The following is a 27,127-nucleotide window of genomic DNA, read 5'->3' on the forward strand; positions in this document are numbered from 1 at the left end:
ATATTTTATTACTCTGCTCTAAAACAACGTTCAGCCTCTGAGATCTAATATCTTATCACACTTTAGTTTCCTCGACCATGTAAAAATCAAACAAATTACATGTGAACGTTTTAAACATTTAGTCAAACAGCAAATGATTATTGGCGTAGATCCATAAATGATAGAATATTGAACTTGTTCATTACATTTTACACCAACATCAAATTTCATCTCTGATTTGTTTCTTTATTTAATCTAGAATATGATTTGACCTTGTGTGACCCTCGACCCTCAACAGTTTTTTAATTTTAACCCCTGCTGTGATTGAGTTTGACAGCGTGGCTTTAAAAGATCTGAATTATATATATATATTTATGTATTTATACACACTGAAGGATGTGATATCACTGTTGGACGTGAGAGAGTGGTGTCGAGTCGTCTCTTATTGTCTTTCCTTCTGCTCACACTAAGTCTGAGCTGAAGCAGCATCTCCTCCTCCTCCTCCTCCTCTTCCTCTTCCTCCTCCTCCTCTTCCTCTTCCTCAGTGCTGCAGTATGTGACGGTGCAAACTGAGTCAGATGGAGGCCACGCCCCCTCTGTCCTCTCTGCACCAACACAACTGTTCTCCATCAGGAACATTTTCACAACAGGAGAAACAAAGTGAGGACAGAGTTTCAGCTGCAGCAGCTTTAACCACCTATGATTCATTAGAAGACAAAGGTCAATTCAGCGTCAACAAAAAGGCTCCAAACACCATTTTCATATAAATATAGTGTCGTGTAGAGTATGAATATGAATCCTGTGCAGAAATGAATCAGTCTGAGTTCAGTTTCCTCTTTCAGTTTATTCTGTACACTGACTTTGACAAAATGTCTCTGACTTTAAAAAGGAATTTCTAGAAAATCACTATTATATATATATATATAATAATAATTCATTAATTCTTGATTCTGGAGGTCCATTTACATCAATAACGTTGCATTAAGTCTTTTCAGTATTGCTCTCATACAAGAAAAACTCCTTTAGTTATGGCTTCAAAAGTCTTTAAAGTGTCTTCTTTAAATCTTTACATTCGTCTTTAATGGCCGCCAGCAAAGAAAATATATAATGTATATATATATATATATATATATATGTTGACATTCTTCTTAAACTCTGTAATCTTTGAAGAAAAAAGGCATAAACATAAAGAAACAAAGCACATCTTCATCCTTCTGTTTGTCAGTAAATGATTCAACTCTCACTTTGGTTCAGAACGACCTGAACGAGTACAAACTTTAAAACTCTCAGAAAACCTCGGTCTTTTATGTACAAATGTGACGACGACACTTTGTCCTCAGATAAAACTCTGAGATCTTCCTCCTCCTCTTCATCATGGTCTTCACAAACAAACATGAAGAACATCAGAGTCATGATCTTCTGTTAGGTTTGAACCAGCAGCTGCTCTGAAACGTCCTCTGGTGTTTTGTCTCCTTCACGAGACTTTTTCCTCTTCCTGTGACCTGAGGAGACGACAGTGATGCAAACGCTGTTCATTGTGTTCCTCGTAAAACTTTACGCTTCATTCATTTATTCATTCATTTTGAGTGGATTGCTGTTGTGTTTTGTTGATTTAAACCAGAAAAACTCAGCATAAAAGCCAGAATTTTGGTTACAAATGATCATTTGCAAACCAAGACCTTATACTTGAAGAATATACTTTTGTTTAGCTCCTAAATCCACATACAACAAATATGTAGAAAGGTTTTTTTTATGTTATAAGCTCGACTTTATGATAATATACAGTATATACACACACATCTGTAGAATGTAGAATAAAAAACGGAAACACTGAAGGAAGGAAACAGCAGGAGAATATAAAGTAGGCAAGTTACTTCTAATGTGCGTGTGTGTGTGTGTGTGTGTGTGTGCAGCTGAGTTTCCATATGAATTAAAGGCACACACACACACACACACACACACACACAGAGAGAATGAATGTGAGGACTCACTGAGCTTCAGCAGCAGTTTCTTGCCCAGGGTTTCCTCTGAGCCGCTCAGAGACAAACTGCTGATGAAAGGAGAACTGTGTGTTTCCATGGGAACAGAAGCCACGTCTGAGAGAGAGAGAGAGAGAGAGAGAGAGAGAGAGAGAGAGAGAGAGAGAGAGAGAGAGAGAGAGAGAGAGAGAGAGACAGACAGAGAGAGAGTCATGAATCACTGAAGAACAGCGTTTTCTCTCAGAGGAGAATTCAAATCCAAACCCGTAAAGTCAATGAAACCAACTTTTGGGAACTTTAAATATGTGAATGTGAACGTATTCCTGCTGCTAAAGAGGTTTGGTTTTGTTGGCAGGGGTGCTCTCAGTGACTCTGGGGGCCTCAGGGGCCTCATTGAGCTCTATTATGCAAATTTCCAGCCGTTTCCCCTCATGTAGATGATAGGAATGAAGGATTTTGGCATGAAATTGTTAAAAGCAGCGGGCCTCGTAACTGGACGGGTCACTAGTTTAATTCCCGCGACAAGTCAATGTGACTTTCTGTGAGATCCCACATCCCTGACATGGTTTATGTGGCTCTGAGTCCTGACTGCATCATCTCGCCTGAGGTTTCTCAGGATGAAAACTTTGAAAATCACTTCCAGTTTGTTGTTGTGTCAGATTTGAAAATCCTCTCGTGTGGAGACAGACTTTAGTGGAAGGAGCTGATAAATCAGGCCCAAAAAGGGAGGAAACTAACAAAGGAAGCTTGAAGTTGAGCGTTTGATTCCCGTCTCCACGAGTAAACCTGCCAAACGTGTTTTATTTACCGCCGTGTGCGTCCGTCTCCGCTCGGTCCTCTCTGATGTACGGGATCTCGTCCATCCTGAGGAACACGGAGTCGCTGGGACTTTTCTGGCCGTCAGATTTACTCCCTGCAGTAAACACAAACACAAACACATGCATGTGGAAGTGAAAGTAAAAAGACTCGATAACAGGGGGGTCAAACATACGGCCCGGGGGGCCAGAACTGGCACGCCAGAGGGTCTGATCCGGCCCACAGGATGAATTTGGTAAAATGTCAACGTCAAATACAATATTTTTTTAGTGCTGTCAAACGTCAACGTAAACACACGTACACAGGTACGCTGGTTATTTGTTAGCGCTGCTAAAACAGCCGGAAACAGACCGCTCCAGTTCCACTGTAGGCTAACGCTAACGGCGCTAAAAGGAGCTAATGCAGCTAACGGAGCTAACTGGTAAACGGTAGGAGCTAATGCAGCTAACGGAGCTAACTGGTAAACGGTAGGAGCTAATGGAGCTAACTGGTAAACAGTAGGAGCTAATGCAGCTAACGGAGCTAACTGGTAAACGGTAGGAGCTAATGCAGCTAACGGAGCTAGCTGGTAAACGGTAGGAGCTAATGCAGCTAACGGAGCTAACTGCTAAACGGTAGGAGCTAATGCAGCTAACGGAGCTAGCTGGTAAACGGTAGGAGCTAATGCAGCTAACGGAGCTAACTGGTAAACGGTAGGAGCTAATGCAGCTAACGGAGCTAACTGCTAAACGGTAGGAGCTAATGCAGCTAACGGAGCTAACTGCTAAACGGTAGGAGCTAATGCAGCTAACGGAGCTAACTGGTAAACGGTAGGAGCTAATGCAGCTAACGGAGCTAACTGGACTCCGGTGCCGAGGCACGTAAACATAACGTCGCGCTCGTCTTTTTCCGGTCAGTCGTCGTGGAAACGCGTCACGCGTTAACGTGCGTCAACCTTTTGCACATCGCTAATATTTTTCACTTCCAGACTAAATGTCTGTGCCTTCATAGATCCAGTGTTATCACAGTGACATTTAGGTAAATTTAGGCATAATATTGTTGAAATTGCACGTATATTTCTCAAGAAATGTCATGTTTTGTAAAAAGATACTTTCACAAAAATTCTTCACAAAGTTCTTGTCGTTCATAAAGTTATTATGCTGTTATTTTACTGGTCCGTCCCACTAGAGTGGAGGACACTTACGGACAATGCGGTTCTTCTCGTTGAGCAGCGACGTGCTGTGCAGGACGCTGGACTGTGGTCCTTGGGTTCTGGCCGATCCGGGTCGACTGTGCTCTCTGGGCGGAGGCATCAACGTGGTGGAGGTGGCTGTGTGTGGAGGCGGGGGGGGCATCAGCGTGGCCCCGTGCTCCGCGATCGGAGGCTCCGGGTTGGGGGTGTTTCCCTCGGACGGACGAGCGTCGGCGTCGGGTGTTTGAGGAGAGCTGTCCATCCTGGTCGCTGTCACCGCGTTCTGATAGTGACTGCGAGTGATCTGACGCAGAGAGAGAGAGGTAAATACATCTGAATGCAGAGATAATACATTCAACTCTTAAATGTACACGTTTTCATTGATGCTTCAGATAAAATGAACTCCTGAAGCAGAGAAACCAAACAAGTTATTTGAGATTATTGTAGCCTGAGATGATGATGACGTCTGTACCTTGATGACCTGCAGGTGTGTGAGTTGTCTGACAGAATAATCTGGCAGGTAGACGTTCCCCCCTCCGTTCAGCTGACCCATGCTCCCTCCGTACAACATGGACTCAGATCGGTCCAGACCACTGCTGCGAGACGGGGATCTGTGCACTGATTTAGAGAAGAAGAATATTCTGTAAGTTCAATGAGCCTGGAAGTTGCAGACTTTTTAGCTGAATTTAATTGATTAACATCGTGTTGGTTGTATCTTGCATGTGTTTGCAGCAGTGGTGCTTTAAACCTACAGTTATTACCACTTAATCAGAGTTAGGCTCGTGTGAAGGTACCGTTGGATTAGTGAATATAGATCGATATCGAACTCTTGAAACGCACTCTTGGAAGTCAGTGCAGTGAGGAGCGGCGGGGATTAAGTGGAGCAGCTATGCAAAAGTTAAAAAAGAGAAGAGAGAAGCTAATAATTAGCTGTTTAGCGCAATTGTTTTGTTGCTTTTGGGTTTGTGCAGGTCCATCAGCACATGAGGTCAAGATGCTGAAAAGACACCGAACACTCAGTGTTTTTATTCCTGAGGAGCAGGAACTCAGTCCACAGGAGTCTGGGAAGCATCCTGGAGTACAGGACGTGGAGGTAAATGTAGAAAGATTCAACCTATAAAGAGAGTTGAATTTATAATCCCAGTGTCCAGAGACCTAATCTGCTCATAATCCAACCCCAGATGCCGGGAAATGCAAATGTGTGTGTTGTCAGCTTCAGTTTAATTAAGCAAAAGCTAATTGAGTGAATCTCACTTTTGTGTCAGAAATGGACAGGACTGGATAAAGAGGGGGGGGGGGGGTGTATCTTTGGCTGCAGATGTAAACCATGGTGTTCCTCTCTCTCTCTGTACCTGTGGGCATGATGGCAGGAACTCCAAAGTAGGAGAACGCTCCGTTCTCAAACTTCAGCGCTTCTTTACCGAACTCCACCTCCACTCGACCCTGAGGGAACAAGAGTGTGTGAGCATCAGCAGCATCAGCATCAGCATCAGCATCAGCATCAGTGAACTCAGATACTGTACCTGCAGCACCAGGATGAAGTGCTCCACCGGTTTGTTGCGTTGGAACAGGAAGTGCTGCTGCGCTCGCTTGTTCCTCTCGTCGAACTTGAGCTCCTGGACCACGCTGGGGTGTTTGATCAGCCTCAGCAGGATCTTCTCTGAGATGTGAGCAGGTTTGAAGGGTTCCACCTCTGACGGAGAGAGGACACAGAAGCAGAGATGTTCATCTTTAATAACGTGGTTCCTCCCTGACAGGACTGAGGTCTGTTACCTGTGGACAGGAACCTGTGAGTGGCCAGAAGAAGCTGAGGAGAAATCTTCACTTTCATCTCGTTCTCTGACAGTTTGAAGATGGAGAAATCCTGCTGCTTCCTCTCATGGTGAGAAACACGGCGCTTTGTTCTATTGTCAGCTGATAACACACACACACACACACACAGTGAGACACATCTATCTATAAAGCAAGTTACGTCTGTCTGTGACAGACATCTCGCTGACCGTTAGTCAGATTGCCCTAAGACTTTGGATATGGGTTGAGCCTGACCCAATGGTGTGCATCCTTGATTTTAAAATTTTTTGGAGCAATTTTAATTTTCACTGATTTATCATGCTGCACCAGGCAGACAGCGGCTCATCAGCAAAAAAAAAAAGTTTCTTGGAATGACTTGAAATTCACCATCATAATAGTCGGCATCGCCCTGAACAAGGATCTGTTGAAAATATTTGCAAACCTCTTAAGGAATAATTTTAATGATTTTTTGAAAATCCGAAAATTATCCATTTGCCCTGATGCACTTTGACAGTGAGCTGACTTTCTTCAAAAAAACTAAAAGTATCTCGGAATGACTTGAAATTCACCATCATAATAGTCGACATCGCCCTGAATAAGGATCTGTTGAAAATATTTGCAAATCTCTCTAGGAAAAATTTTAATGAATTTTTGAAAATCTGAAAAAAATCCATTTGCCCTGATGCACTTTGACAGTGAGCTGACTTTCTTCTCAAAAAATTTTTTTTTTCGGAATGACTTGAAATTTACCATCATAATAGTCGGCATCGCCCTGAACAAGGATCTGTTGAGAATATTTGCAAATCTCTTAAGAAATATTTTTAAAGAATTTTTGAAAATCATGAAATTATCCATTTGCCCTGATGCACTTTGACAGTGAGTTGACTTTCTTCTCGAAAACAAAAAGTATCTCCGAATTACTTGAAATTCACCATCATAATAGTCTTCCTCGCCCTGAACAAGGATCTGTTGAAAATATTTGCATATCTCTTAAGGAATAATTTTAATGAATTTTTGAAAATCATGAAATGATCCATTTGCCCTGATGCACTTTGACAGTGAACTGACTTTCTTCAAAAAAACAAAAAGTATCTCGGAATGACTTGAAATTTACCATCATAATAGTCGACATCGCCCTGAACAAGGATCAGTTGAAAATATTTGCAAATCTCTTAAGGAATAATTTTAATGAATTTTTGAAAATCTGAAAAAAATCCATTTGCCCTGATGCACTTTGACAGTGAACTGACTTTCTTCTCAAAAAAATTTTTTTTTCGGAATGACTTGAAATTTACCATCATAATAGTCGGCATCGCCCTGAACAAGGATCAGTTGAAAATATTTGCAAATCTCTTAAGAAATATTTTTAATGAATTTTTGAAAATCATGAAATTATCCATTTGCCCTGATGCACTTTGACAGTGAGCTGACTTTCTTCTCAAAAAAAAAAAGTATCTCGGAATGACTTGAAATTCACCATCATAATAGTCGACATCGCTATGAACAAGGATCAGTTGAAAATATTCGCAAATCTCTTAAGGAATAATTTTAATGATTTTTTGAAAAAATAAATATCTTCTTCAGCTCCCTCTATAGGAATACATAGTTCCTACAGACACTGCACTAGTTCCTGTCACTTGTGTTAAACCATGTACAGACAGACACCTACTGTAGAGGTCAGTCTCGTCCAGGATCTCTGACTTGATGATTTCCTCGATGACGTCCTCCAGCGTGACGATGCCCGTCACCTCGTAGAACGGATCGCCTTCGCCCTCGTTGTTCACGCGCTGCACGACGGCGAGGTGAGACTTTCCTGGAGGTCAAAGGTCGAGAAGGAAACACTTTTTTAAACAACAACAACAACAGCAACATCTCACTCATCAGTTCGTCTCAGAGCCATCACACATAGAGACAAAACATAAACACTTCATTTACTGTCAACAATTATTAATCTCTGCATGTTTTTAGACAGTGAGGAAACACGGGATCTGAACCTCTGACCTTCCTGCTATGAGGTAACAACGCTCACCACTGCACCCCTGTTTCCACCTGTTGGAAATCTGAATTTTGGAAAGAGTATTTTTACTTTGTAAAATAACTCCATTATTTACTATATTTACTATTTGCAAACTGGAACTAAATGTGTTCTTAATTCATCCAAACCTATAAAGAAATTAAATCTTAAAACTATATGTTGTCAAAGCTGCTGCTGCTGTGGAGAATCCTTGTTCTTAGGTCTTCACTGCTGCTCAGCTGTTAGCTGTTAGCTTTCTCTGAGTCTCTCTACGCTCACTGCCTGCCAAATACTGAGACACATTCATTTGCATTCACCTAAGTGGGTCAGTCTCAAACGTACACATAATGTTCTCTTCAGTCCTTCTGTTTCCCTCTGTTCCATCACAGTGGGAAAAAAAAAGGAAAAAGACAAAAAACAGCTGAATGTGCAGCAGGGAGAGCTGTGATTGGACGAGGAGAACCCCACCCCTTTAACAGCAGCTGACTGCATACACACAAGTGAGAGGAGGGAAAACACTGATGCTGCTGCTGCAACACTGCAGCAACACACACACACACACACACACACAAACACACACACCAATGTCACTGTAAACGTGCACTAAATGACCTCAGCATTAGCATCTGCAGCAGCCTTTAAACCAGGGTCGTGATAGTGACGTCATATAATATAATAATAATAATATATATATTATTCTGCAGCCAGAGCACAGAGTCATGAGAAATGACTCCAAACACTCTTTATTGTATATTTATTTTAAATGTAATTAGGCTTCAGTGAATGACTCTGTCGGTCACATCTGTGTCAATAAAGATGAGAAGAAACTCGATGAAGACGTTTAGATTTAGATGCAAATAGAATAAGTTGATCAAAGACAACAAATATAAATAAATATTGAAGTCTCTAACTCACACTTATAGACAGATGTTACTGCATCAGAGAACACAAACGTCCTGCATCTCCTCACAGAACCAGGAGAGAATTCAAAATGTGAAGATGTGACTGTGGCTGCAGGATACTGAGGACACATGAGCTACTTTAGCAGAACTTTGTGTTTGCACCTGGACAATTTCAGGAAAAACATCCAGACTTCAGGTGTGAAAGCAGTCTGAGGCCTAAAGTGCTGGGTCAGACCTCCATCATCAGTGATGTCTGTATCTGTGCTGGACTCTGAACTGATCTGACCTTGGAAACCTGCTGAAGGTTCTATGAAGAGGTCACTTCTAACTCAGTGAAGAAGACGAGGACAAACCTCTGTAAAAGACAGTGAGATCAAGTCTAAACCTGAACACTGTGCAGACCTCAGTGTCTCAGTGTTTATGTGCAGCTGCTCTGACTCTGACTCTGACTCTGACTCTGACTCTTCTCACCTTTCTTGAACTCCTCGAGCATGGCGTCCAGTTTGGTGTCGTTGAAGACGCAGTGCAGCGGGTGTTTGTAGAACTGCGTGATGGTCTTCAGCGGGGTGCAGTCGTCCGGGTCCACGAACGCCAGGTCCTTGACGAACAGGATGTCCACGATGTTGGAGCGCTCGTTCTCGAACACGGGGATGCGCGTGTATCCGCTCTGCATGATCTCGGACATGGTGTTGAAGTCCAGCACCGCGTCCGAGGCCAGCATGAAGCAGTCGGTGAGCGGCGTCAGGACGTCCTCCACGGTCTTGGTGCGCAGCTCCAGCGCCCCCTGGATGATGTTGAGCTCCTCTTTGACCAGGTCGTGGTACGGGTCCGTCACGCGCAGCATCTCCAGGAGTTTCTCCCTGGTGTAGAAGTTGGAGATCTCCTGGTTGAGGATGAGGTCCAGCAGTTTGCTGATGGGGTATGAGATGGGGAAGGAGAGCACCATCAGCAGCCGCGTCACCCAGATGGTTTTGGAGGCGATGGCGAGGCCGTGACGCGACGCCACCGAGTGCGGCAGAATCTCCCCGATGAAGAAGATGCCGAAGGCGCAGATGACCGTGGAGACCCAGGTCATGCCCAGGATCTGACACATCCACACGGCGAGCGACGCGTTGATGATGGCGGTGCCCAGCAGCAACGTGCACAGCACGTAGTTCCCGTGGCGACGCACGGACTCGATTTTCCGCGCGTAATTTTGCTCCTTGTCGGTGCCGCTGTTCTGCAGAACCTGCAGCTCCACCGGGTCCAGGGCCAAGAGGCTCAGGTTCAGGCCGCTGAACAACGCCGAGAGCCCGAGCAGCAGGACCGAGACCAGGACCTGCAGCCACAGCTCCGGCACCGCTGAGCGCTCCACCACGGCCACCCAGAAGTCCCGGGTCCGGTAGTGTTCCCACTTGGACCCGTCAAAGGCGCACATGGAGTAGTGCTTGATCTTCTCTCCTCGTCGCAGGTCCTTCGCCAGCAGCTCCACCAGCACCGAGTTCTGGCTCGATGCGGACTTGAAAGAGCCCAGAACCTCGATGTCCGAGGTCCTCGCGGTCTTGTCCATGCACATGTTCCTCTTCGGGTGAACTTGTCCTTCTCTGCCGGGACTCGGCTCCTCGATGAAGGCGATCCACGGCGCGGCGTTGTTGGCGCGCGCCCCCGAGGTGCGGTTGAGCCGCTGCGGTGACGTGGAGTAATAAACCCGCAGCATGAAGCGCGTCCCCTCCGTGGCTTTCAGCACCCCGTCCTCCACGGACAGCTCCGCCCCGGTCTCCTCCGGACGAAAGCCGAGCAGAGCGCGCGCGGGGGCGGGAAGCAGCGAGGAGGAGGCGGCCAGGGAGAGCAGCAGCAGCCGGGGAGCGGAGAGAGGAGCCCCGCGGGGGAGCGGCGCTCCGCCGCTGGACCGCGCGGCCGCATCCTCCGCAGCCATGATGCGGTGTGAGAGGCTCAGTCAGTCCGGGGGGGCCCGGGTCACGTGGCGCTGCTGCGCGGTTCCGGTCCATGTGGGCGGAGGAGGAGGGGAGTGATTCTCCGTGACCGTCGGTGACTGTGATCGCAACGGAGGGAGAGGCGCGCGCCACAGCGCAGTGACGTCACTTTGTAATAATAACCTGAGAATCAGTTTAATCTGCATAAACTTCACAGTGAAGTCACGTGACTGAGTCAAACTATGAGACATTTAACTTCTGCAGAAACAACATTAAAATATAAATGAATGAAGACGAAAGTCAATGCAAACAGTTCTGATTTTAGTTTAAATTAAATGAATAAGATGAAATGATCATTAGATACAAAGAGCAGACTAAAGGTTTGTCTCAGGGTAATCATAATATATGTATATATATATATATATATATATATATATATATATATATATATATATATATAAATGTTTATATTTTAACATTCATACATTCTTTAAGAAGCATTTACTAAAAACAAAAAGTAACTAAACATTTAATAATGTTATTCAGATTAACCTTATTAATTTAAACATCATTATTATTAACAGTTAACATTATGTTAACTGTATCAAATAATTATGACTAATAATTAACTAATAACAATAATAATAATATATTTCATATACGTTATATTTATTTTAACACATATTTTACTCATACAATTTACAATAACAGGCATCACTGATAAAGGTAAAGTAGGATATTGCTGTTGTTGTCATGGTAACTGGAGTTATTTTGTATTGTATTGAGTACTGCAGACAATAAGTTAATATAAGTTAATTAATTAAAGCATAAGAGTAAAGTATTTATTTGACTCTCTGTGTTAATAACAGTGTTTGAGATCATATTAACGTTAGTTTTTGTTGAAAATGTGACTTTTCTGTTGTTCAAACTTTTTCAAAGGAAAAACATGTGTGTTTGTAAAATGGTGAGTGCAGTGTGTCAATGTGTCCACATGATGGCAGCAGAGTACAGGCTATCACAGGCTGTTTGTTAGAGGGACCAGCATGCTTTGCTTTCTGATGGAAGTCACGTGCTTTGTTTGTCCTCACTCTGCAGACTGTGAATATGGTATCGAATATTTATATTATTATTATGATTTGAATCATAAAGCTGTTAAATAATTCATTTATATATAATATATAATCTTTTATTTTATTTATTTATTTATTTATTTCAGAAACCATTCTGGATTAACTCGATCCTGGAGTTGTGGCAGATGACGTCAGAGAGTTTACTTTCTCTCAAGTTACTTGTGAAACTTGCTTGTGTTTGACGGTCCCTGCACGAGCTTCAGCTTCTTGTAACGTGGTGACTGACATCTGTTGCTTTGGTGAGTTTGTGTCCGGTGTGTGTGTGTGTGTGTGTGTGTGTGTGTGCGTCACGTGAACGCGCATTCAAGTGTAACGCGTCCTGACAAAAGTGCTGGTGAATATTTACAGGAGCGGATCAGTGATTAACTGGACTGGACTGAAGCTGCGCGCACACACACACACACACACACACACACACACACAAACACACACACACACACACACACACACACACACACACACACACACACACACACACACACACACACACACACACAGTCCACTTCACCATGCAGCTCAGCGCACACATGTGGAGACGCGCGAGGCCCCTGCTGAGCAGCTGGACCCGGGTCCAGAGCCTCAGTACCGGACCCAGACTGGACCTGAGCGGGATCTACCCGCCCATCGCGACCCCGTTCACCGCCAGCGAGGACGTGGACTACCGCCGCCTGGAGGAGAACCTGCAGAAGTACAACCAGATCCCGTTTAAAGGTCAGAACCGAAGCTCAAAGTCAGAGTTTAGTTCCGGTCACGTGCGTCACATGTTGCGTCATGTTGAGCAGATTAAGCTCTCGTTACTCTGTAACTTTAACTGTAACTAGGGAAGAAAACAACGAAAAATCAACTCTGAGCTGATGTCTGCGCCCTCTAGTGACAGTTTAATGGTACTGCTATTGTATTTCTGTGAACTCCACGTTGATGTACAGATCCAGGGCCGGTCCAAGCCTCCATGGGGCCCTAAGCAAAATGTGATTTTGGGGCCCTCTGTTACTGCCAATAATAATGATTATTGATTATTCACACACCTACTTTACTAAAGCTATTCTACTTATTCTACTCTGTTACAAATACAAATACACTTGTAAAACTAAATGTGAGAACTTTTTGTTCTGACACCAGATTTGCAATTAATTTCAATTAATATTTGGCAAAATCAGCAACTCCCCCTACTGGTGACACAGAGAATCAATACATAAAACAGTTTATAGATAAAATATTAAGATATTAAGGTCTGAAATCTAAAAATGTGCACAGTCTTTGGGGCGGGATTCAAAATACACTCCTGTAATACAAATATTTGACCTTTATATGTAAATAATGTCATTGTGGATCTGAAATGTTCTTTTTGAATGACAGATATGTGTAATACATATACAGTCTAGCTATTAAATGTTAAAACGGCACACTTTTTAGATATCTTTAATGTAGTTTTTACTAGTACAATCAAAGTCGTAGATATCTTGAAATAACATTTCCATGAGTAAGAATGTTATTGCGGATATCTTAACTTTCTGACTATAGGAGAAATGCTATTATGGCTAAAATGTAATTACAGAGGAGTGTGGTTCGATTAAAGGTTAAAACAGCCATAGTCTGTTGTGTTATTTGTAGTTTTATATGTATTTCTGTTTGCTTGCTTGTTTGTTGTATACATTCTAAAACACAATAAAAAACTTGTGAAAATGATGCATCAGCACAGTATCTGAAGTATCTGTTGTGCTGCAGGTCTGGTGGTGCAGGGATCCAACGGCGAGTATCCGTATCTGAGCGAGGACGAGCGCGTGGAGGTGGTGAGGACGGTCAGACGCTCGCTGCTGCCTCACAAACTGCTGATGGCTGGATCAGGCTGTGAATGTAGGTCAGGGGACACGCGGGGTCTTAAAAAGTCTTAAAAAGTCTTAAATCAAATAATTTGAATTTAAGGCCTTAAAATGTCTAAAATTCTCTTAAAATCTCCTAAAAGGTGTTAAATACAATTTTGAAAGGTCTTAAAAAATCTATTAACGTTCAAACTTCAGTCTCGCTTTGAAATGTTTAGATTTTTGAGGATGCGATAACAGAACTACAACATGGAACTAAAGTGGGTCACCTGTGCTGCCCGGGGAGAATTTATCGAGCACCACTAGCTAGTGTGCTGTGAGCGCCATAATTGATGTGAAATGGGTCTTAAATTTTATTCATTATGGTCTAAAAAGTCTTAAAAAGTCTTACATTTGACTCATGAAACCTGTCCCTGTCTCCCTCTTGTATAACACATATCTGGCCTTGGCTACAAACGTCAATATCTTATCTTTGCAGCCTGGGTCGTGTGCACAGGTTTGTCATTAGGGTCCTATGTTCCCCTGTCACATACAAAGTGGGGAACATAGGACTTTTTTTGGGAAAATCGGGGAACATAGGTACGGTCCCGTACGACCCCAGACTCACATGCTGGACCTTAGCAATGTTTTGCATCTGTGACATTTATGTCCTGATGTATATTTATTATGAATTGCAGATAAATTAAGTTAAAATGTGTGTTTCTCAGTAATAAGGCACCTAAAAAGCTGTGCAGTTAAAATATCTAACGTTCCATTAAGAACTCTGTCAAAACACTTGCTAAAATACACATTTCTTCCTGTCACAACATCTCGTGAAAACCTCCGGCGTTAGATTAAATTTAAAAATGTTAAATGTTTTAGAGTAAAAGCCATTAAAATGACACAAAGAGCCGCTGACAGGTGGAAGTAAAATATTATCACAGCAGGTGATTAAACCTGAACTCAGGTTTTAAGTGGATTCTAAAATATTATGTCGACACAAAAGAGTCTGAGTTTATGCAGAAAAATCTCTGATTTACAGCAAACTCACACTCGGAAAAAGTGGTAAATGATTCACGACATGATCACCTACAGAGAGACAGCAGCAGTACTCTGTCAGTCCTCATGGGGGCGACACAAGTCCAGCACTGGAAATGTAACATATTATAGAATTCTTTTTATTTTAAATTCCAGGTAGAGATTTGTGTCTTTGTTACTGGTGAAGAAACCAAAACTAACAACATTTCTCTCATTCTTTTCTCATTTTTGCTTATTTTTCTGCCAAGGTTGTTTTTTTTATCTTATGCAGAAGAAGAAAAGAAAAGGTTTAGAACGATGATGGTGAACATGTAGAAGACCTTGTGCATCTGTATGTGAAGGTTTACATAAATGTGATTTAAAAATCAAATAAAGACAAGTATGGAACGGAGTAAACACTTTTGAGAAATGAAAAATGAAGTGTTTGTGAATGTTTGTCCATCTTTTGTCCGCTCAGCCACTAAAGCCACGCTGCAGCTCACAGAGAAGATGGCAGCAGTCGGCGCTGACGTCGTCCTCGTGGTCACGCCCTGTTTCTATAAAGGCAAAATGGACGCTCAGGCGCTGATCCAGCACTTTACCAAGGTAACGCCAGCACTGAGACTCACTTTAACGACCGTAAAAGTCTCACTTAAACATCTGTAAAAGTCTAAATTTAACATCTTTCAAAGTCTCTCTTTAAAGTCTGTAAAAGTCTCACTTAAACATCTGTAAAAGTCTAAATTTAACATCTTTCAAAGTCTCTCTTTAAAGTCTGTAAAAGTCTCACTTAAACATCTGTAAAAGTCTAAATTTAACATCTTTCAAAGTCTCTCTTTAAAGTCTGTAAAAGTCTCACTTAAACATCTGTAAAAGTCTAAATTTAACATCTTTCAAAGTCTCTCTTTAAAGTCTGTAAATGTCTCACTTAAACATCTGTAAAAGTCTAAATTTAACATCTTTCAAAGTCTCTCTTTAACGTCTGTAAAAGTCTCACTTTGACATATTTAAAAAGTCTCTCTTTAACGTCTGTAAAAGTCTCTCTTTAACGTCTGTAAAAGTCTCTCTTTAACGTCTGTAAAAGTCTAAATTTAACGTCTGTAAAAGTCTCACTTTGACGTATTTAAAAGTCTTACTTTAACGTCTGTAAAAGTCTCACTTTAACGTCTGTAAAAGTCTCACTTTAACGTCTGTAAAAGTCTCACTTTGACGGGTCTGTATATGTTGATTCTAAAATGCTAAATATTCTAAACTCCAGCGCATGAGAGCTAGTGACAGTGATGCAGGGTCCACAGTGTGTTGAGCTAGCATGATGCATTCAAAGGCCCTGGTAAATTTCATTTACTTCTGTTGGATCTGCAGCTTCAAGATGCATTCAAGAAACCTTGTAAAGTTCATCACCTCTGCACATGTACATGGTGTCCACTAGAGGCGTACTGTATGTCGTATGTATATATATATATATTTATATATATATATATATATAAATTTATATGTATATATATGTGTGTGTGTATATGTTTTACATTACTATTTTTCAAATGATGTGATAATATTATTATTAGTATTTTATTGAAAGAATCAGACTCAGAAATGATTAACTTTGCTCTTTCACAATTAAAATAACACTCAGTAAAGAAAACAAGGAATAAGACGAAGAGGACACAGATCATATATACTGTATTTGTATATATATACAGTATATATATATATATATATGCTTTAGTATGAAATACAAACATTGTGAGGAAATAGTGCTCAGAAAGAGACGTGACCTTTTACGTTCTTTGACGATAAATTGGTTTGAATGTAAAGTTTGTGCAGAGACAGGATTCATGTGAACTGAAGTAGAAAAGGTTAAAATGTATTTATGCTGTAAAACACACAGAGTTTATTCTGCATTTATTATTTATTATTCTTTCTATAAGCTGCAGAGATTTACTGCACATGGATTATTTATATTATTTTTAATAATTTTAATGACCAGATTGCAGTTCTACAGTTTAGCGTAAAGTAATATAAGCGTTAATATAATGTAATTTAAGCATTAATGTAATAACGCTTTATAATTTACTGTGTAATTACCCAGTATTTTGGCCATTGTTCTTACCTTCTAATTACAGGTTAATACCAAGTAACACATTTATGTTACCATATATTTACTGGGTAAATAGCTAGTAATTGGGGGCTGTAGCTACCTGCTTATTACCAGCTTATAACACAATAATACACTAAAATTCACCATATAGAAACCAGGTAAATACCCAGTATTTTTGTTTACACTTATTGGTCTGTATCCAGTAATGTCCAATAAACATTTAACAAGCTTAGTCGCTCCTGGATTAAAACTATCAACTGTAATTCACTGCGGGGCCGCCAGAAATGTTTCTGCGGGCCGACATTGGCCCCCGGGCCGCACTTTGAGAAACAACGCTACAGAGTGAACCCGCTGACCTCCATGTCCTCTCTGTGGTCGTCCAGGTCGCAGACAGCAGTCCAGTTCCTGTGGTTCTCTACAGCGTTCCTGCTAACACTGGTCTGGAGCTTCCTCTGGACGCCGTCGTTCGTCTCTCTCAGCATCCGAACATCGTGGGTCTGAAGGACAGTGGAGGAGACGTAAGAACATCACTAACTAAACATCTTTGTTTCTCTGCGTCGGCACAACTTCACTCTCCAAAGTCAGGAGGATTATTTATATCACTGTGTTTGCACATGTTTGTTATTCTGGTTTTACTTCACGTTTAATTCACACCACAGAGCCAAGACTTAGACAGTGAGAGAGTGGGAGCTGGTGAAGAACCTAAAGATGCACTAAATATATACATATAAATATATATAAACACAGGCTTGTTGGAAAGAGAAGCAGAGTTTTCTCTTGTCCAGCTCTTTTCTTCTTCTTCTTCTTCTTCTTTGTGTCTGTGTGGGAAGAGCATGAGAGAAGCTGCAAACACATTTCTGATTCGGGAAAATAAGACGTTTGTCCACTCGCCGGGAGACGGCGGCGTGGGCGAGGGTTCGAGCGCCGAGTCAACCGCTCAATTTGTAGGCGTGAAGAAGCCACGCAGGAAAACCAGGGGTGACTTTGGGGTCAATTTGAGCAAGGCAGACGAGCTGCAGAGAGATTATTCAAATCGTGGATCAGACAGATTACTGTGGAACTGTAATGTCTGACTGGGGTTTATATTTATATATATATTTATATTTATATTAGTGAATATCGCTGTTTGAGACAATTTATTAAAAGTCACCAAATGCAAAAATCAGTGTTGTTGCCCTGTGATAGGAGCAAAAAATAATATCTATGTGTTTTTAGGAGATTTTGACAATAAAGTAAAATAAAGAATTCTAAAATATATCAACGATAATTGGACAATAAACAAAAATCCATCCAAAAACACCTTAATGTGAACAGAGTTTATTATTATTATTATTTCATTATAACTCAACATTCAGCTGTTTTCACTTCACTCACATTTTTAAAATTGATTACGCCAAGAAGTGGAAGGTGATATTTTCACCACTTCACCTCTAGAGGTCAGCACACACATTGATTTGTCAGAATAGTTGTACACAATCCAATTAACCCAGGGGTCTCAAACTCGCGACCCTGGGGGCCACATGCGGCCCTCCAGTGGATATCCTGCGACCCTGCACTTATTTTGAAATGATTAAATTCAACGTTTAATTCTATAAAAGCTTGTTTGGAGTTTTAATTAGTTTTTTGACATAATGTTTTTGTTATTTACGGATTGGTTTTGCGTCATAAGTGTGTTTTTTTTGTAGTGAACTTTATATCAAAACAAACACTTTTACTTTAAATGGATTTTCATTTCTAAATTGTTTTATAGTCTTTTTTCCACCTGACTAGAAGTTCACTGGCCCTCAGGTCATTTTGACTTTGAGGCCCCTGATTTAACCTAATTGATGTGGAACAATGGTCATTGACACTTTACTCCAGTCAGGATTTGAACCAACAACCCTGTGGTTAGAAGCCAAACTCCCTTTCACCTCCTCGTCTGTTGTTTCTCGTCGGTGACGAACAGAAGTTCCCGGTGAATCTGTCCGTTATCAGACTTTTGTTAAAGAATCAAAGAGGATTTTCTTCTGAAAACCAACAAACAGTGAAGACGATGGAGATGTTTGTGTTTGTGTTTGTGTTTGTGTTTGTGTTTGTGTTTGTGTTTGTGTTTGTGTTTGTGATGACGGAAGAATCTGCAGCAGTTTGATCGCCGTGTGCAGCCGATGATTAGCAGAGTGACGGATGTGACACAGATGTGGGAGTGGAGAGTTTGTGAATAAATAAATGATGTTGTTGTTGACACTCAGTTACAGTGTAACACAGGTTCAAATCCAGGTCGAGACGAGATGTTTCCCCGTCGTCTTATATATGATGACTTTGTTGTAAGAGTTAATATCTTTTAAAGTGACCCTGATCCACTCTGACCACAGTAAACATCACATCCATCCATGTTCACTGCTTTGTCTTCAGTGGAAAACTCACCCACTGTCATTAAACTGTGATGTTTTATTATATTTATTATACACCAGGAAATCTAAAATATATGCTAAATATACATTTTTTTTACCAAGATCTGTGGGAAAAATAATAATATAATTGAAATTAAAAATGAAATAGGGAAAAATATCTCAATATATTTATATATATATGTTTATATTATATATATAATATTTGTTATTATACTATATTATTATATAGTATATATATATATATATATATAGTTTAAATAAAAAATGAAATAGGGAAACATATTTCTCAATTAAAATGATTATATATATGTGTGTGTGTATTCATATATGTATGTAAATAAAATAATAAGAAAAAATATTTTTCAATCAAAATAATATCTATTAAAATAATAATAATATAATTGAAATTCGAAATTTAATACAGAAATAAAATATTTAAATGTCTCAATTGCACAAATCCAGAGAAACCATTTATAGTGTTTTAAAGGTGTGATGAGAAAATAAAAATAATTCCTAACACAAACCATTATCATTATCTTTGACTTCATAACCAATTATAAATTCATATAGTTTTTTTTTTCTTTTCCCATATATACTCATTTAATGTATGTGTGGGTGTTTTTATTATTATTATAATAATGATAATAAAGCAGTTTTCTAATGAATAGAAAACACGTGTGCAGAGTTTCTGCTTCTGCCGTTGATTCTCTGTCGTCTTTGCAGTCGCACATTAGTTCACGGCTAATTTCAGTAATGACACTTAAAACAGCAGCTAGTGAGAGTGAGAGTGAGAGTGAGAGTGAGTGTCGTCCTGCTGCACTCACTCTCACTCTCACTCTCACTCTCACTCTCACTCTCACTCTGGTCTGAAGAACCTGAGCAGCAGGAGTTCAGTCAAAGCTCCTCCGTCCTGATTGACTGATCAATTACAGCCCGACGTGTTTGAAATGACTGATACGCAGAGAAGTGAGTGACAGCCGTGTTTAAAAATAGCCTCTGAGAGCTTTTTCCCTGTGGAGTTTCTCAGCCTCGTCGTCGTCGTCTTCGTCGTCGTCGTCGTCGTCTTCGCTGCCTTTGAACATTTCAGGTTTATTTGGATTCTGCGATTCTTCGTCTATCCTGGTTTGACAAAAGCGAATTAAAAGAATCCAAACAAAACGAGCGGCTCATAAATGATGCATGAGCTCGTCCCTCCTCCTCTTTTCAAGTCCAGGCCTCTGTTTTATCTCACTTGGGATTTGACTTCCTCTTCCTCTTCTTCCTCTTCTTCTTCCTCTTCTTCCTCTTCCTCTTTCATTCAGGACGTTGAGCGAATCCCTCCTAAAAAAACCTGAAGATCCTCCACTCGTCTCAATTTGAGCGATTTGTTTACCGTGTGCGACCGTTTCCCCCCGGGATTATAATTCTACAGCACAGATTAATCCTGACAGCAGCAGAAGCGATGATGATGATGATGATGATGATGATGATGATGATGATATTTTACCTTCTTCTCTGTGTTTCTTCCCTCCTCAGATCACACGTATCGCTCTGATTGTTCATAAAACCAAAGGACAGGATTTCCAGCTGCTGGCCGGCTCTGCAGGATTCCTCATGGCTGCGTATTCTGTCGGTAAGACCATGAAAACTCCACTCGAGCTCTTTTAGTTCATCCAAAAACACACGACTTTGTTGTCTTTTTCCACTGTTGCATTGTGGGTCACTTCCTGTCATTGTTCCGTCCAAATGTTCTGATTGATTTCCAGTCTTACACTCGGCTCATGAGGCAGAGGTGGAAAGTAACGACATACTTTTACTCAAGTTACTGTATTGAATACTTTTTTTTGTGTATTTTGTATTTTTTAAGTACAATTTAAAATCAGGATTTTGTATTTTACTTGAGTACGTATTGACTCAAGTATTGTACTTAGTTACTTTATAAATCCTATCCTCTCCAAAATAGTTTTGTTTTTCTGACCTTGTCATATTTCTACTAACCTCACACCCCACACAAAGTAACTAACTAACTTTTACTTAAAGTACATGTTCAAACAAACTACTTTTACTTCTACTTGAGTAATGTTTCATCAAAGTATTGGTACTTTTACTCGAGTACAATATTTTAGTACTTTTTCCACCTCTGCACGTGGCTTCTGTTCATTCAGCTGAAACAAATCAATGAAAGCGTGTGTGGATTATTTGGGATTTATCAGAATAAGATCTAGATAAAGATCTGCTGAACTCAAGAAGAAGGCGGCCATTTTGGATTGAAACGCTGACGTCTCTCACACTCGTCCGCTTCACTTTTTTATTGTGATCGACTTCTCCGTTGGTCGTTTCAGTCTGAACAAGATGACGACGAAGAGTTTAACGAAGGCTTCACTTAATGTCTCACAGTTCTGGATCCTTCAGTGAAGCATGAAGCAGAGTTATTTCCTCCTGAAAACAGAGGTCTTGAAAAAGTCTTAAATCCAATCATATGAATTTAAGGCCTCAAAATGTCTAAAATTTTCCTAAAATCTCATAAAAGGTTTCTGTTTTTGAGGATGCGATGACAACAATAACTACAACACGGAACTAAAGTAGTCAAACTGTGCTGTCCGGGGACAATTTATCCAGCACCACTAGCTAGTGGGCTGCGCGCACGCCGCGGTGTGCTTAGCTTAGCTTAGCTTAGCTTAGCTTAGCTTAGCTTAGCTTAGTTTAGCAGCGGAGAAAACTTAACGAAAGCCCACAGCTAAGAAGAATGATTTGTGGCTCCAATTTTCCTTCATGTCTTTTTTTTCCAGTACGGATTTGAAATGGGTCTTAAATTGTGTTCATTATGGTCTTAAAAAAGTCTTAAAAAGTCTTGTTTGACTTGTTGAAACCTGCAGAGACCCTGAGACCCTAAATACTGTTTTAAATTCATAAATACTGTAAACTAAACTTGTCAGAAGTTAAATCAAGATAAATCATTGTATCTCTGCTCTAAATGATGTCGCTCTGAATCGATGACGACTTGAAAGTCGTGATTAAAAACCATCAAATCCTCCTTTAACTGTCGTAATAGATCGAGTGAGAGATTTGGCCCCCTGGTGGACATTCAGCTGCTTATTCTTGACCTTTACGTCTTTCTGTTTCCTGCATCAGAAAGTGATTTTTTTTTATAAAGTCATTGAAGCGTCTGAGATTTAAGAAACACTCTTTATCAAATAGCAGAGATTAAAATCTACTTTTCAGGGCTGATATTTGTAACAACCCTCTGAACTCACAGCGTCACAGTTTCTGCAGAGGTTCTGGGATTAGATCAGATGGGGATTAGGATGTACGTCGTCCATGTGATGAAGCTCAGGAAGCTAATGAGTCTGTTCTCCCACCGTCAGCTCACTCACTCTGTTACAAGACGCTAATGTATAAACTGTACGTATGGAAAAGGCTTCATCTCTGTTTTCATCAGAGTTTCTGTTCATGTTTTATGTTCAGAGTCCTCACAGGGACAGGTGTGTGAGCCTGTGTGTGTGTGTGTGTGTGTGTGTGTGAGCCTGTGTGTGTGAGCCTGTGTGTGAGTCTGTGTGTGTGTGTGTGGATGATTGATAAGATAATGTGCTGAAGGGTTGACGTCCAGATTCGTGCCATCAACCTCCCCTGCAATGATGCTGAAGGGGGCGGTGCCTCCGCCTGTCAATCATCAGTCTCATGATAAACAAACAAAACTCTGCAGTCGTCTTCTCCTGGACTCTACCATCTTCTTCTTCTTCTTCTTCTTCTTCTTCTTCTTCTTCTTCTTTTTCTTCTCCTCGGTGTTTTCGCTTCACCGCGCGTCTTTTCAGGAACTGTCATTGAGGCGCGGCGAGGAGGCGGAGCCTGTGTCAGCCGCTGAAAACACCCGTGAGACAGAAACACCATCATCATCATCATCATCATCAGCCTCCGTCTACGTCTGCATCACAAACTCAAGGCCACAGACTCACAATGAAAGGCCATGATGTTGTGTTGCTTAGGAAAGTGTCTGTCGCTCTAAGTGTGAGTGAGTGCATATACTTTCCCAAGCAACAAGATATATATATATATGTATATATATATATATAAATGTATATATGTCTAGATAAAGATGTGCTTGTGCTGCTCCTCACTGACAGTTCCATCATCACGTTCGTTTGAAGGATGATTTTCTCGAATCACTCGTTCGTCGTCTTTCAGATCACAGATCAAACTTCTGTCCGTCGCCTTTTTCTCCGTTTGTCGCTCGAATTCTAAAAGGAAACGAATGAAAAATGCTCCGATGTCTCAGAGTAAACTGAAGAGCTGCAGCTACACGCTAATGTTTGAGCGTGAGCTGCAGGTGGTGAACGCTCAGAATTGTGATCATCAGTCGCTCACACTGACATTTACCTGCAGGAGTTTCTGCAGAACACAGATGTTTGTTTGTCGTTTCAGCCTCAGTTATTTACACAGAAATTCAGCAAACAAACGACTAAACAACAGCAGAAGATTCATTTCGAGGCTCGATTCAAATCTTAAAACTGAGCTCAGACTCTCAGACGCTCTGTGGTGTCGTAGCTAATGTTGCTAATCTGGCTAAAGCGATGGAGAAGTCTCGTCTGCCGCTATTGTTGATCAGACTAGAGAATGAGCTTCATTTAAACAATCTAATATTGTTCAGTCTGCAGACACGAGCCTTTATTTATCTTATTTCAGACTTTATTAACCTCCGTCTGAGTTTGTTTGTCTGTTATTGACCAACATAACTCGAAAAATCACAGGCGGATTTGGATGACATTTTCAGGAAACGTCCATAATGAGACCAGGAACAAGTGGATAAATGTTGACCTTGATCCATAGACGTTTTCACTGGCTACAGACAGGGATGTGAATCTTTGATTCAAACGATTCTCCATTCAAAAACTGATTCAGTGCATAGTGTGTTAACTCTAGAACACTATTGTCAGGTGGTTTTCACCCGAGCAAATACATGTATGTGATTTTCATGAAAACCATGTTTTCATCTTCATTATTTATTTTTTTATTTTTTTAATATTTTGTTCCCAAATTCCTAATTTTCCAGTAATTTAGGAACACTGTTTAAAATAAAAGAACTGACTCAAATCTGTCATGTTTTGATATATTTTGATGATGAAGTACTTTTTATTGGTTGTATTTATTATCTCGTTAAACGTAAGTGATGGTGTTTTGAACTTGAGCGATAGTGTTCTAGTGTTAAGGCAAATGATGACATCACAACAATCCAGTTTGTATAAGATAATGTGATCACACAAAGACAAACTTAAGACAAAAGTTAACATTTATTCATTCAAAACAAATAAAAACTTACTTCCTGTACAAAAAAAGTAACTTGAATAAATAAAAGCTTAGACTAACTGCCTTTTTCTCCCAGAAGTTACAAAAATAAACTGTACACAATAGATAGAAATTAAAAAAAAAAAAAATATATATATATATTCTTTCTTTTCCCAAAAAACGATTTTTTAAAGTTTTTGAATCGATTCAGAATCGTGGATGATTAGAATCACGATTCCTATGTGAATCCATTTTTTTTCCCTCACCCCTAGTTACAACAGCTACCTTGGTGGAGGTCTGCGCTCTCCGAGTGCTTTTCTAGTTCACCGATGTGATCACAGATGTCGACATATGTGACTTAAAAACAAGTCACTGACTAACTGTTACTGTACAATGAATAAACAGACTAAAAGCATGTGTTTCAGTGTGTTCTGTGCTGTTTCAGGTGCGGTGGGCGGAGTCTGTGCTCTGGCCAACGTCCTGGGTCAGGATGTGTGTGAGCTGCAGCGTCTGTGTGAGTCAGGTCTCTGGGACCAAGCCAGAGTTCTGCAGCAGCGTCTGATCGAGCCCAACGCCGCCGTGAGTACCATCTGCTGCACCACCAACGCTTTTATACTCTATATATACTCTGTGTACATACATATATATACATATATAATACTGACGAGCCTCTCTGTCTCTGGGGCTTTCACACTTTTTAAGAGACAGAAACTGAACCTGAAACACGTTCAGAGATTTTAATGAAACCTCAGCGGGACGAGAAAACACACAGTTAAACACACTCTGATGTGAAAGAAAGGAACATTATATATAGATGTATGGCTTTGTTATGACAATGTAGGAATATAACGTGATCTGTTTTTATTATTTATTCTCGCTGCATGAACAGAAACAGCTCAAAGTGGCTGCCGGTTAATCTCAAAAAGTCAATTTTGTTTAGAATAAAAAGCTTCAAGAAGAAACTAAAGGATGTTTTAGGAAGAAGAAGAAGAAGAAGAGGAAGAAGAGGAAGAGGAACAGGAAGAGAAAGTCTAACTCAACAGTGTTTTCTCTAATCCAGAGTTCATTTAAAGACTCACATTTGTGCTCTTTCTCTTTTTAAGTCGTTCTTCTTCTTCTTCCTCATTTTTCCTTCAGCATTTGAGTTTATTTTTCTCACGAGCACGAGACGAGGATCTTCAACAGCATCTCTGAATATTAGACTTTCTGCATTTGTCATTTTCAAAGATTCCTCTGAAGTCATGAGAGGGTGTTTTTTAACTCAGTGATTTCACCGACAGCAGCTTGAATGTCTGCATATGTGTGTGTGTGTGTGTGTGTGTGTGTGTGTGTGTGTGTGTGTGTTCTTGTACTTGCAGCATACTGAGGACCAGTGAGGGTTTTTAACCAACAAAGTGAGGTCATTTTTACGGAGTGAGGACATTTTGTCCGGTCCTCACTTTGTTTTCATTCAAATCACTTCCTTAGGTTGTAAACATGTTATACTCTGTTTTTAACAGGGGTCCTCAATTTGGTACAAAAACCCGTTTTCCAGCCCTGGTGTTTCACACTCGTTTTGCTCTGGGGCTCCACCTGCAGACATGTTATGGTACTGCACCCAGTAGTTCTTTATCGATGTCATTCATGAAGTAGATATTTGTAATTGTGTTGATTTATAAAGTGGAAATGCTGGTCCTCAGTATGCAGCAAGTACAAGAGAGAGTGTGTGTGTGTGTGTGTGTGTGTGTGTGTGTGTGTGTGTGTGTGTGTGTGTGTGTGTTTGTGCTGCATCATCAACAGGTGTTTATTTAGCTAAACCTATCGAAGAATATGTTCACATTTCTCTTCTCTTCTGAGTTTTTGTTGTTTACTTTCTTTCTATTGACTTAACGTCTTGTTTTCGCTCCTGTTTTGCTGTAATATCAGGTGTCACAGCTGAGTATTGATCACTAAAATGACTGAACCTATCGTACATCACACACCTTGTGATGTTATTTTCATCTGCAGCTGCAAAGCTTCACGGTTTAGAGTAAAAATATTGAAACTTCCCATAAATCACACACACACACACACACACACACACAGCTGTATGGAGACTGAGTGGATCTCTGTGTTGCTAGGTAACCAGGAAGCTGGGAGTCCCTGCCCTGAAGCAGGCGATGGAGTGGTTCGGCTTCCACGGCGGCGCCTGTCGATCGCCTCTGCAGCCGCTCACAGACGCTCAAACGCAGCAGCTGAGGCGCGACTTCACCTCCAACGGCTGGCTGTGAGTGTGTGTGTGAGTGTTAGAGTGTGTTAGAGTGTGTGTTAGAGTGTGTTAGTGTGTATTAGAGTGTGTTAGAGTGTGTGAGTCTGAGCCAGTCACATGGGACCAGGGAATTAAAGGCTGATTCATTCATTCATTTGATTCTTGTCACTCAACAAAACTTAATGTGGAATCAATAAAATATGAAACGTGAAAAACATGATCCACAAAAATCATTTATATATATTTATATATATAGATACATGTGCACCAGCATCAAACTGGGGGAATAAAAATGACATATACACATATATATATATGTACTGTTAAATAAATATAAGTACAGGAGATACTGGACTGTGTATACGTTAGGGATGTGAATCTTTGGGTGACTCACTATTAGATTCAAAATCTATTCTCAATTCAAAAGATTCTCGATTCAAAAATTGATACAATGCATAGTGTGTTAAGGCAAATTATGGCATCAAAACAGTACAGTTTGTATAAGATTAATTCATTCAAAACAAATAAAAACTTACTGTAGAAAAAATGAACTTGCATAAATAAAACCTTTTTCACCCAGAAGTTACAAAAATAAACTGTACACAAATAACACATGTTTTGTGTGGTTTTTCTAAATAGAAA

At 40.5% G+C, this 27,127-nt stretch overlaps 2 protein-coding genes across 2 annotated transcripts; one reads left to right on the forward strand and one right to left on the reverse strand.

The window, feature by feature from the left end:
• Positions 1–1,401: 1,401 nt before the first annotated feature.
• On the reverse strand, positions 1,402–10,619 carry LOC310943629 (metal transporter CNNM1-like; the record flags this gene model as incomplete). The annotated part of the gene is made up of 10 exons (XM_083909257.1): positions 9,124–10,619; positions 7,406–7,549; positions 5,719–5,859; positions 5,469–5,638; positions 5,298–5,388; positions 4,418–4,563; positions 3,958–4,249; positions 2,767–2,871; positions 1,971–2,075; positions 1,402–1,481 (listed from the first exon to the last, which is right to left on the reverse strand). The coding sequence occupies exons 1-10, from the start codon at positions 10,565–10,567 to the stop codon at positions 1,402–1,404; spliced, it is 2,718 nt and encodes a 905-aa protein (XP_083765383.1). The 5' UTR covers positions 10,568–10,619.
• A 1,220-nt stretch (positions 10,620–11,839) lies between these two features.
• On the forward strand, positions 11,840–27,059 carry hoga1 (4-hydroxy-2-oxoglutarate aldolase 1). The gene is made up of 8 exons (XM_083909262.1): positions 11,840–11,934; positions 12,044–12,406; positions 13,421–13,549; positions 14,990–15,117; positions 16,993–17,127; positions 20,515–20,611; positions 24,704–24,837; positions 26,358–27,059. The coding sequence occupies exons 2-8, from the start codon at positions 12,205–12,207 to the stop codon at positions 26,505–26,507; spliced, it is 975 nt and encodes a 324-aa protein (XP_083765388.1). The 5' UTR covers positions 11,840–11,934; positions 12,044–12,204; the 3' UTR covers positions 26,508–27,059.
• Positions 27,060–27,127: the final 68 nt, after the last annotated feature.

Source organism: Microchirus variegatus (genome assembly GCF_963457635.1).
Source record: "Microchirus variegatus genome assembly, chromosome: 23".
Taxonomy (NCBI): domain Eukaryota; kingdom Metazoa; phylum Chordata; class Actinopteri; order Pleuronectiformes; family Soleidae; genus Microchirus; species Microchirus variegatus.